Raw genomic sequence first — 12,407 nt, forward strand, 5'->3', positions numbered from 1 at the left:
TTGTAGCTGTTTATTTGAGGAGCTAGTGGTCTTTGGTGCGTGGCCGTTCCGATGATTAATGCCAGGGGAATGGAAAATAGAAGATATCTAAACTAATGTGAGGATTCCTAGGGCTGTTCCCTGTGGCCTATGCTCACACAGACAGAGGCTGGTAAGAGCAGCAGCTTATTATTGTGGAAAAGACATCAGGGTGGAATCAAGAGACTTGGGTTTAATTTTAGCACTGATACCAACTTCCTCAGTGATTTTTGGGAAGCATGTCACGTAAATCTGAGCCTCCCTTTTCATATCTTTAACATGAGATTGTTAGGCTAGGCCCCATCAAAGGCCTTTCCAGGTCTAAAACCCTCTTAAGACTTAAGATCTGCTACCTTCTGGCAGTTTTTTTTTTTAAGGTCTGCCAGAAGGTAATCCTCAGATAATGTAAGCCTGATAACATGTTCTGATCCCTAGTGAACATTCCTTAAGAACTCAGATTCCTCAGAAACACAGTATTATCATTCTTGTACTACTGTGATAATCTGTACACTTCTGTTTAGCTTGACTCTGAAGGCCTGCAGTATCTCAGTTGTTGTACTCAGTGTTGGATTTAAAAGAAATTCATCAATGTATTAGTAAATACAGTAAGTCTTTCACATCTTACACATCTGGTAATTTAAGACTAGCCTCTGAAGAAGTTGCACAGTGAGGGGAGGTAGATATAGACATGGTGATAATTTTACCTTATCTTCCCCCTTTTCTTTCTCATATCCTTAAAAACTTTCTCTAGAACCTCTTCTTTTAGGAAACAGATTGTTCAAAATTAGTCTGTTTCCATGTGTCTTTAAGAAAATTACTTAATTGGCCTTATGCCCACCTACCTTGTCATGGTAACTTTTCTGTGATTAACTCATTTTTTTTTCTTGTGACTAACTCATTGTTTTCCACAATGTCAAAAGCATTTTTTGATGGTCAAAATTTTAGGAATGAACTTTGACTTTTAAATTAAATGTCTGATGGGTGCAGCACACCAGCATGGCACAAGTATACATATGTAACAAACCTGCACGTTGTGCACATGTACCCTAGAACTTAAAGTATAAAAAAATAAAAAATAAAAAAAAATCTGCTTTCAAAAGGGATCTGATTTCTTGAAGCTATTCTTAAAACCAAACTATGGAAAATACCAATCTAGATGATATATTAACATAGCAATAGCAATATTTTGAAATTGTACAGTGTATATTTCCAAACACTTCATGGGCCAGGCACCGTGGCTTGGCACCTGTAATCCCAGTACTTTGAGGGGCCAAGGCAGGAGGATTGCTTGAGCCCTGGAGTTTAAGACCAGCTTGGGCAACATAGCGAGACCTCGTCTCTACATATAAAAATGTGCCAGGCATGGTGGCTCACACCTGTAATCCGCGCACTTTGGGAGGCCAAGGCGGGCGGATCACCCTGAGGTCAGGAGTTTGAGACAAGTCCGGCCAACATGGCTAAACCCCGTCTCTACTAAAAATACAAAAATTAGCTGGGTGTGGTGGCAAGCAGATGCCTGTAATCCCAGCTACTCAGGAGGCTGAGGCAAGATAATCACTTGAATCCAGGAGACGGAGGTTGCAGTGAGCTGAGATCATGCCATTGCACTCCAGCTCAGACAACAAGAGCAAAACTCTGTCTTTAAAAAAAAAAAAAAAAAGCCAGGCATGGTGGTGGTGCACACCTGTGGTCCCAGCTATTCGGGAGGCTGAGGTGGGAGGATCACTTGAGCCCTGGTGGTCGAGGCTGCAGTGAGCCGAGATCGTGTCACTGCGCTCCAGGCTGGGCAACAAAAAAGCCCAGAAAACACTTCATGTACATTATTGCAGTTTATCTACACAACATACCTCTGAGAGCAGGTGGTATAAAGTCATTTTCTATACTGAAGAAAAGATATCATCACCACTAGTTGATGGCAGAATTGACCCTAGAATCTATGTTCTCCCTGACTCCAGCTCCAGAATCCTTTTGAGCTCACCATATATTACCTTCCCTAACAGGAAAGCCTCATGGTGCCTTATGGTAGAAAATGTTCTTCTGGCTTGCATTTTTAATACAGTCCTGGAAAAAGCCAGCCAGTTTTAGGCTGCTTCATCATATAATTCTGAACACTGTAAACAAAGAATAATCAAGAAAGATTTTCTCCAGGTGACCTGTAAATTTGGCTTCCTGTGCCTGCTGCATCGGGATCATTACATGGCGGCCTATTGTTTGATGGCATAATTTTTTTGCCTGTTGCTCTCACGTTAGCTTTTCTGAATGAGGCTGAGCAGTGGTGCCCATGGTTACTTTAACAGAGATAATCCCCCATTTAAAAGGACCTCATACCAACAGTTCTGTGTCATCTTTGTGAATTTTAACCTTTTCTTTACCACAGTACATCTGAAAGCACTGCCACAGCAGTGATGTTCACATAGATGTAGAGCAGGGTTAGACACACTCTATAGGACATTTGCTTCTCCCTTTCTCCTCTCCTTTGGAGTCACTGGAATTGTTTATAGTACATGGTATGTATATGAATTAAACAGGATCCATTATTTGTTTCTTTAAAAAATAATGTCATTCTTCACCTTAATTTTCCTGAGCTTTCTTAGATTTATAAGTGGGAATTGGGTAGGTTTGTAAGTTGCTGGGAGATTTTGTCTTAAAAAAGGTAATTATTTGTGGATATGTAGGGGTCTCTTCTTCCAAGAGGCATCTTTTCCACTCCCAGTCCTGACTCAGAGCACATGAACAGCAATCTTGAAGTAGTTATCCTCGCTTATGGTTAATCCTTGGATAATGCAAGCCTGATACCATGTTCTGAGCCCTACTGAACATTCCTTAAGAACTCGATTCCTCAGAAACCAGTGTTATCATTCTTGAACTACTGTGATAATTTGTACACCTCTGTTTAGCTTGATTCTGAGGGCCTGCAGTTTCTCAGTTGTTGTACTGATCTCAGTACAACATCTCAGATGTTATATTGGATTTAAAAGAAATTCATCAATGTACTAGTAAAGTGTCTTAAATCTTACACATCTGGTAATTTAAGACTAGCCTTTGAAGATGCACAGTGAGGGGAGGTAGATATAGTGATAATTTTACCTTCTCCCTCCCCTTAGGAGTCTATACTTTGCTCACAGCTCATCTCAATGCCATCCTTGTGGAGAGCCACAGTGTAGTGCAAGGTTGCATCCAGTTCACTGTGGACCAGGTCTTGGAGCAACATCACCAGGCTGCCAAGGTAATAAGGAATTCACAGCCTCTTTTCTCCTATTCTTTAAGAAAAAGATAGCAAGCATCATATATAGCAGGCACAGGGCCCAGGAGCCCTTCTTCCCTTAATGCCCCTTCCTCTCTTCTGTCACCTGGGTGATCTTACAACGCTACATCTAGCCTACAACTCAAACTTTAGCTTAAATGGATCACTGTAACCAGCTTGCTTAGTAGGTGTGTTTGGGTAAATAAGGAAATAGTTAATAGGGAAAAATGGCTGATACCACACCTCTTCCTTATCCATATAATTCCCCTTCCCACACAGACTTCTGGAGCTGCTGCTTCGCTATGTCTTACATTCCTCCCCCATTTTCCTAATATTTTACACTACCACCTTCTCTCCTTACCTGATTTTCTAAATCCATCCATCCTGTGTACTTTTGGTAGCACATTTCTTGCCTCATATGGCCCACTTTTCAGGGAAAAAACAACCACACTAAGAGAGCAGAACTAAAAGCTGTTTTTTTTTTTTTTTTTTTCAAATAGTGTGTCTGTTTTCTTGACCAGTGTCCCATTGCTTGTCTTCTCTAAATGTGCCTGTGTCAGTAAGCCACCTCTGTGAAATGTGAGAACATTTTAAAATTTTATATTAATTCCCTAAATGTTATGGTATAAAAATATGTGAGGATCTCAGTAACTTTTGTTGATGGATAGGAAGAATTGTTGAAATCCTGCTCTGATGGAAATGTGTGGGCCCTCTGGGATTCTCTAAACCACATCTTGGGATTCACGCAGTCTTCCCCTTACTTGTTATGTTTCCCAGGCTCAGCAGAAACTACAGGCCTCACTCTCAGTGGCTATGAACTCCATCATGAGTATTCTGACTGGAAGCACTAGGAGCAGCTTCCGAAAGATGTGTCTCCAGACCCTTCAAGTTAGTAGGAGATTGGGATTGGGGAGGCTTAAAAGTGGGCTTTTAAGTGGGTTTGGGTTTAAAAGTGGGTTTGGGTTGGGTATGGTGGCTCATGCCTATAATCGCAACACTTTGGGAGGCCAAGGTGGGAGGATTGCTTGAGCACAGGAGTTTGACACCAGTCTGGGCAACATAGAGAGATCCTGTCTCTACAAGTAACTAAAAAATCACCCAGGTGGGATGGTGCACACCTGTGGTTACAGCTTCTCAGGAGGCTGAGGTAGGAGGATCAACTGAGCCCGGGATGTTGAGGCTGAGCCATGATCGTGCCACTACACTCCAGCCTGGGCAACAGAGTGAGACTTGTCTTAAAAAAAAAAAAAAAAAAAATGTCCGGGGTGGTGGCTCATGCCTGTAATCCCAGCACTTTGGGAGGCTGAGGCGGGTGGATGACCTGAGGTCAGGAGTTTGAGACTAGCCTGACCAACATGGTGAAACCATGTCTCTACTAAAAATACAAAAATTAGCCAGGCGTGGTGGCAGTTGCATGTAATCTCAGCTATTCGGAAGGCTGAGGCAGGATAATTGCTGGAACCTGGGTGGGGGAGATTGCAGTGAGCCGAGATCGCCCCATTGTACGCCAGCCCAGGTGACAACAGCGACACTCCATCTAAAAAAAAAAAAAAAAAAAAGCCATGATTTTAATGACATTCTACTGCTTATCTTTGTAAAATGTACAGTATTTTTAGAAACATTATTTTATTTGCGCCACTGTGATGCTACATAGTACCAGGCTTAAGTTTTAAGAAATATTTGTTGAACAGTAGTATGTATACTATTTTACAAATAAGAAAACAAGTTATTTAAGATTTCTGCTTTAGGTCACACAGCTAGTTAAGAACAGAGCTAGGGTTGGGTGTGGTGGCTCACGCCTGTAATCCTAGCACTTTCAGAGGCTGAGGCGGGTGGATTGCTTGAGGTCAGGAGTTCACGACCAGCCTGACCAATGTGGTGAAACCCTGTCTCTACTAAAAATATAAAAATCAGCCAGGCGTGGTGGTGCACACCTGTAGTTCCAGCTGCTCAGGAGACTGAGGCAGAATTGCTGAAACCCAGGAGGTGGAGGTTGCAGTGAGCCAAGATCACCCCACTGAACTCTATCCTGGGTGACAAAGTGAGATTCTGTCTCAAAAAAGGAAAAAAAAAAAAAAAAAGGAACAGAGCTAGGACTAGATCAGTGATTCCTAATCTAATTCCTTGTTGAAGAATGCTATCTCATGGCGACAGAATACACTGGAAATAACTGAGCAACCTTAACTATTACATGTATGTGGCAATATGGAATCAGAGGCTCACGTTCAAATCCTGACTCACTGACTTATAAGTTATGTTTAGGCCTGTAGTTCTGAGACTTGTCTACAAATTGGAAAAAAATAGTAGTACCTCACAGAGTTATAAAAGTGAGAGCTAAATGTGTGCTATGGTCTGAATGTTTATATATCCCTAAAATTCATATGTTGAAATCCTAACCCCTGAACTGATAACATTAGGAGGTATGAGGCTTTGAGAAGTGATTTAGGTCATTAGGCCCTCATGAATGGGATTAGTGCCTTTATTTTTATTTTATTTTTTGAGTCGGAGTTTCGCTCTTGTTGCCCAGGCTGGAGTGCAATGGCATGATCTCCGCTCACCGCAACCTCCGCCTCCAGGGTTCAAGCAAACCTCCTGCCTCAGCCTCCTGAGTAGCTGGGATTACAGGCATGCGCCACCGCGCCTGGCTAATTTTGTATTTTCAGTAGAGACAGAGTTTCTCCATATTGGTCAGGCTGGTCTCAAACTCCCGACCTCAGGTGATCCACCTGCCTTGGCCTCCCAAAGTGCTGGGATTACAGGCGTGAGCCACCTCGCCCCGCCGGATTAGTGCCTTTATAAAAGGGGCCCCAGGCCGGGCGTGGTGGTTCATGCCTGTAAGTAATCCCAGCACTTTGGGAGACCGAGGTGGGTGGATCACCTGAGGTCAGGAGTTCCAGATCAACCTGACCAACATGGTGAAACTCTGTCTCTACTAAAAAAAAAAAAAAAAAAAAAAAACAAAAACATTAGCCAGGCGTGGTGGTGGGCACCTGTAATCCCAGCTACTTGGGAGGCTGAGGCAGGAGAATCACTTGAACCTAGGAGGTGGAGGTTGTAGTGAGCCGAGATCGCACCATTACACTCTAGCTTGGGTGACAAGGGCGAAACTCTGTCCCCCTACATCCCCACCGGAAAAAAAAAAAAAAACCCAGAGAGACCCTTACCCCTTCTGCCATGTGAGGACACAGGGAGGAAGTGGGCAGCCTACAGCCCAGAAGAGGGCCCTCACCAGAACCTGACCATGCTGGCACTTTAATTTCAGATTCCCTGCCTCCAGCACTGTGAGAAATCAGTTTCTATTGTTTACAAGCCACCCAGTCTACAGGAATTTGGTATAGCAACCCTAATGGACTAAGACAGTGTCAAAGTGCATAGCATATGGTAGATTCTCAATAAATGTTAGTGTTTCCCTTCCTTTAGGAATGTGTGCTGACCAACTGGTATTATCAATGGGCAATATATCATTCCATATTTGTTGCTTCATTTTTTTAGTATAGTTTTCTTGAAAAGCTAGTATAATACAAAAAATATTTTAAAATAATAACTAGTAAAATTTATCACTATAATTTTTACTCATTATCTCATATATAGTTGTAATCAAAGCATTCTATTTTCATATATAATTTGACATTTTCCCCATTTCAACAGTCTTAGAATTTTTAGTTAATATCCCACCATATTGTTTAAATCTAATTTAATAAACGATTTCTCTGTTAGACATTTGTTTACATTCTTGCTTATATAGTGTTTCAGTTAATACCTTTATGTAATGTCTTGCTTCTTTCGAATTATTTTCTAGAACAAATTTCTATAAATGGAGTTATGAGCCAAAGTGTATAACACATTTATAAGCTAGTGTATTTTATCATAACTTCAACTTTCTGGGTCATGTGGATAGCACAGGGTAGTGAGAAGAACACTATATTGGGAATTCTAAGGTATCCATTAAAGCCCTAACTTTTGTACTAACTAGCTGTGAGATCTTGGGTGGGTCACTTCTTTTTTTTTTTTTTTTTTTTTTTTTGAGACAGAGTTTTGCTCTTATTGCCCAGGTTGGAGAGCAATGGCGCGATCTCGGCTCACCGCAACCTCCGCCTCCCAGGTTCAAGTGATTCTCCTGCCTCAGCCTCCCGAGTAGCTAGGATTACAGGCATGTGCCACCATGCCTAATTTTGTATTTTTAGTAGAGACGGGGTTTCTCTATGTTGGTCAGGCTGGTCTCGAACTCCTGACCTCAGGTGATCCATCTGCCTTGGCCTCCCAAAGGGCTGGGATTACAGGTGTGAGCCACTGCGCCCAGCCCACTTCTCCTTTTTGAATTTCAATGTTCTCATCCATAAAATTAGTGTGTTGTATTAGGTTATTACCCTGGTCCCCTTTAATTCTAACATCCTATAATTATCTATTTAAAAGTAGAAAGCTGTTACCTATTTCCTGTGGGTGCAAACTGTATTATTTTGTTCCTCTCCTCCCTAAAAGACTTGTCAGAAAAAAAAAAGAGTCTCATATCAGCCTCAGTTATGCAGTAGAACCTGTGCTGTCTTGGAAACTCTTCTTATAGAAGAGCAGTTTATATAACCCCTTCATGAACAGATGGATCTTCTGGATATTTATCTCCTACAGAGATGGGAGAACAGGCCAGGTGCAGTGGCTCACACCTGTAATCCCAGCACTTTGGGAGGCTGAGGTGGGTGGATCACCTGAGGTCAGGAGTTCGAAACCAGCCTGGCCAACATAGTGAAACCCGTCTCTACTAAAAATACAAAAATGAGCTGGGTGTGGTGGTGCATGCCTGTAGTCCCAGCTACTCGGGAGGCTGAAGCAGGAGAATCACTTGAACCTGGGAGGCGGAGGCTACAGTGAACCAAGATTGTGCCACAGAACTCTAGCCTGGGTGACAGAGCGAGACTCTCTCAAAAAAAAAAAAAAAAAAAAAAAGATGGGAGAACAAAGACCTTCTTTGAAGGATCTTGCTTAGATGACAGAAGTGGGAAGACATATAGGAGTCACAACTGCCCGTCTTATACCAAGTAGCTCAGGCCTTCTTTTTACCTCTCCTGCCTTCATGAAGACTAAGAAAACTCCTAACTTTAATGGCTTGCCTACTATCTGCCTCCTCTTCTCCCTGTATTAACTGTGTGTGAGAACTTCCCCCCTTGGTTTCCAGTATTGGAACTTAGCATGTTCTATTTCTGGCCCATTTTAGGCAGCTGACACACAAGAGTTTGGGACCAAACTGCACAAAGTATTTCGTGAGATCACTCAGCACCAATTTCTTCACCACTGCTCATGTGAGGTGAAGCAGGTAAGTGTAAATAATCAGTACTTTGGTGGGAATCTTCCATTTTGATATATGGGAATCCTGAATTGAGGGTGGGTAGGTACAAGTGTTTCAGACTGCATAATCTGAGGTCAGCCTTTCAGCAAGGAAGTCTGTGAAACAAAATCATCTGTTTTCTATCTCTCAGGAATGACTATCCCACTGGTTGCCTGGTGTCCAATATCTTGAAAGCCGTTGTTTCATACGTTGTATCCAGGATTTTTGTTATTTCAGGCCCGAGGGTAGATTCAGTCCCTGTTACACCATCTTGTCCAGAAGACACTGTAGGATAACTTCATCTTTAATCTCTCTCATTTATTCATCCTATAATTTTAGTTCCAGATAAGTCAATCCTACTGACTGGAGCCAAGAGAGCCAGAAAAGTGGGCTTCAGTTAGACGACTACCACCAGCTAAACTTGGAATCTGGAGAAACAGAATTTTCTGCTAGGATCTCCCTTCACTCATTAGAGGAGACCATCACAAAACCAGTTAAAAGCTATTTGACCTCCTTGAGGGTAAAGACCCCAACTAAGAAAATTCTAGATCTCCAGCATCCAAAAAGGTGAAAAGATAAAAGTGGATTTTTTTGTTTGTTTTTTTGGGGTTTTTTTGGGTTTTTTTTTTTTTTTTTTTGAGATGGAGTCTCCCTCTGTTGCCTAGGCTGGAGTGCAGTGGCATGACCTCGGCTCACTGCAACCTCTGCCTCCCAGGTTCAAGCGATTCTCCTGCCTCAGCCTCCCGAGTAGCTGAGACTACAGGCGCCCACTACCACGCCAGGCTAATTTTTGTATTTTTAGTAGAGATGGGGTTTCACCATGTTGGCCAGGCTGTTCTCAAACTCCTGACCTCAGGTGATCCGCCCACCTTGGCCTCCCAAAGTACTGGGATAACAGGCTCAAGCCACTGTGCCCGGCCCATAATTGACTTTTTTTTAAAAAAAAATTATTATTATACTTTAAGTTGTAGCATACATGTGCATAACGTGCAGGTTTGTTACATATGTATACTTGTGCCATGTTGGTGTGCTGCACCCATCAACTCGTCAGCACCCATCAACTGGTCCTTTACATTCTTTACGTCCTTGCCATAATTGACTTTTTAAAGCACAAATAGTAACACTGTATTATAATATTTATTACCTATGGAGAAGTAAAATATATGACAATAATAGCACAAAGACCAAGAGGAAAGAAATGGAAATATACTATTGTAAGGTATTATACTATATGTGGAGTGATATAATACTAATTGAAGGTAAACTGATAAATCAAACCCACAGTGAAATACCACGTTATATTTACTACAACATTATTATTTAAAAAATAGAAATTAAGCATTAGTAAAGATGGGGAGAAATTAGAATCCTTGTGCATGTTAGGTGGGAAAGTAAAATGGTACAGGTGCTGTCGAAAAAAAAATAAATAAATAAAAATAAAAAATAAATAAATAAATAAAAGGAACCAGCTGGACATGGTGGCTCACTCCTGTAATCCCAGCACTTTGGAAGGTCAAGACAGGTGCATCGCTTGAGCTCAGGAGTTCAAGACCAGCCTGGACAACATGGTGAAACCCTGTCTCTACAAAAAAAAAAAAGAAAAAAAATTAGCCAGACATGGTGACATACACCTGTAGTTCTGGCTACTTGGGAGGCTAAGGTGGAAGGACTGCTTGAGCCTGGGAGGTCAAGGCTGCAGTGACCCAAGAATGTGCCACTGTACTCCACCTGGGTGACAGAGCCAGACACTGTCTCAAAAACAAATAAATAAAAGGAACCATTAAAATAACACAACAAGGCCGGGCGTGGTGGCTCACGGCTGTAATCCCAGCACTTTGGGAGGTCGAGGCGGGCAGATCACCTGAGGTCAGGAGTTCGAGACCAGCCTGGCCAACATGGCGAAACCCCATCTCTACTAAAAATACAAAAATTAGCCGGGTGTGGTGGTGCGTGCCTGTCATCCCAGCTACTCAGGCGAGTGAGGCAGGAGAATCACTTGAACCTGGGAGATGGAGGTTGCAGTAAGCCGAGATCGCGCCATTGCACTATAGCCTGGGCAACAAGAGTGAAATTCTGTTTCAAAATGAATAAATAAAACAAAATAACACAACAAGGAGTTGTAAGTCAAAAAAGGAAATACAATGAGAATCATAAAAACTCAACCCAAAAGACAGAATGGCCAGGTGCAGTGGCTCACACCTCTAATTCCAGCACTTTGAGAGGCTGAGACGGGCGGATCACTTGAGGTCAGGAGTTCAAGGCCAACATTGTGAAACCCCATCTCTACTAAAAAAATAAAAAATAGATAAAAATTAGCCCGGCATGGTGGCTCGCACCTGTAGTCCCAGCTCCTTGGGAAGCTGATGCAGGAGAATTGCCTGAAGCCCAGGGGCAGAGGTTGCAGTGAGCCAAGATCGTGCTACCGCACTCCAGCCTGGGCAACAGAGTGAGACTCTGTCTCCAATAAAGACGGCAGAAAATGAGGAAAAGGGAACAGAGCACATGAGACTAATAGAAAACACTTATCAAGATGATATATTTAAACACTATGATATCAACTATTCCATTAAATGTTAATGGTCTTGCCAAGCGCAGTGGCTCAGCCTGTAATCCCAGCACGTTGGGAGGCCAAGACAGGAAGATTGCTTGAGCTCAGGAGTTGAAGACTAGCCTGGCCAACACGGTGAAACCCCGTCTCTACAAAGTATTAAAAAATTAGGCCAGGCACGGTGGCTCACATCTGTAATCCCAGCACTTTAGGAGGTCAAGGTGGATGGATCACTTGAGGTCAGGACTTCAAGAGCAACCTGGCCAATATGGTGAAACCCCGTCTCTACTAAAAATATAAAAATTAGCCAGGTGTGTTGGCACACACTGTAGTCCCAGCTATTTGGGAGACTGAACCCAGGAAGCGGGGGTTGCAGTGAGCCAAGATCACGCTACTGCACTCCAGTCTAGGCATTGCAGCGATACTCCATCTCAAAAAAAAAAAAAAAAAAAAATTGCCGGGCACGGTGGCTCAAGCCTGTAATCCCAGCACTTTGGGAGGCTGAGATGGGCGGATCACGAGGTCAGGAGATCGAGACCATCCTGGCTAACACGGTGAAACCCCGTCTCTACTAAAAAAATACAAAAAACTAGCCGGGCGAGGTGGCGGGCATCTGTAGTCCTAGCTACTTGGGAGGCTGAGGCAGGAGAATGGCGTAAACCCGGGAGGCGGAGCTTGCAGTGAGCTGAGATCTGGCCACTGCACTCCAGCCTGGGTGACAGAGCAAGACTCCGTCTCAAAAAAAAATAAAAAATAAAAAAAATTAGCTGAGGCTGGGCACAGTGGCTCACACCTGCAATCCTAGCACTTTGGGGGGCCAAGGCAGGTGGATCACTTGAGGCCAGGAGTTTGAGACCAGCCTGGCCAACATGGTGAAATTCTGTCTCTACTAAAAATACAAAAATTAGCTGGGTGTGGTGGCACATACCTGTTGTCCCAGCTACTGGGGAGGTTGAGGCAGGAGAATCCCTTGAACCCAGGAGGCGAAGGCTGCAGTGAGCCGAGATTGCACCACTGCACTCCAGCCTGGGCAACAGAGCGAGACTCCGTCTCAAAAAGAAGGAAAAAAAATTAGCTCGGTGTGGTGATGTGCACCTGTAGTCTCAGCCACTTGGGAGGCTGAGGCAGGGAGGATCACTTGAGAATGGGAGGCAGAGGTTGCAGTGAACAGGATTGCACCATTGCACTCCAGCCTCGGTGACAGGGTGAGACCCTGTCTCCAAAAACAAAAAAGTAAATGGTCTGAATAATCCAATTAAAAGGCAGAGATTTACACCTTA

The 12,407-nt window shown here is 43.1% G+C and overlaps 1 protein-coding gene across 26 annotated transcripts in view; it reads left to right on the top strand.

Annotated features, from left to right (window-relative positions):
- The window catches only part of C12H11orf80 (chromosome 12 C11orf80 homolog), a 111,591-nt gene that overhangs the window by 83,365 nt on the left and 15,819 nt on the right, over positions 1–12,407 (top strand). For all 26 annotated transcript variants that reach the window (XM_031653740.1, XM_031653718.1, XM_031653725.1 and 23 more), the window contains 3 exons: positions 3,123–3,244; positions 4,040–4,150; positions 8,469–8,567. In XM_031653740.1, coding sequence (XP_031509600.1) covers positions 3,123–3,244; positions 4,040–4,150; positions 8,469–8,567 — 332 coding nt within the window. The remainder of the gene's footprint in view (positions 1–3,122; positions 3,245–4,039; positions 4,151–8,468; positions 8,568–12,407) is intronic.

Source organism: Papio anubis, chromosome 12 (genome assembly GCF_008728515.1).
Source record: "Papio anubis isolate 15944 chromosome 12, Panubis1.0, whole genome shotgun sequence".
Taxonomy (NCBI): domain Eukaryota; kingdom Metazoa; phylum Chordata; class Mammalia; order Primates; family Cercopithecidae; genus Papio; species Papio anubis.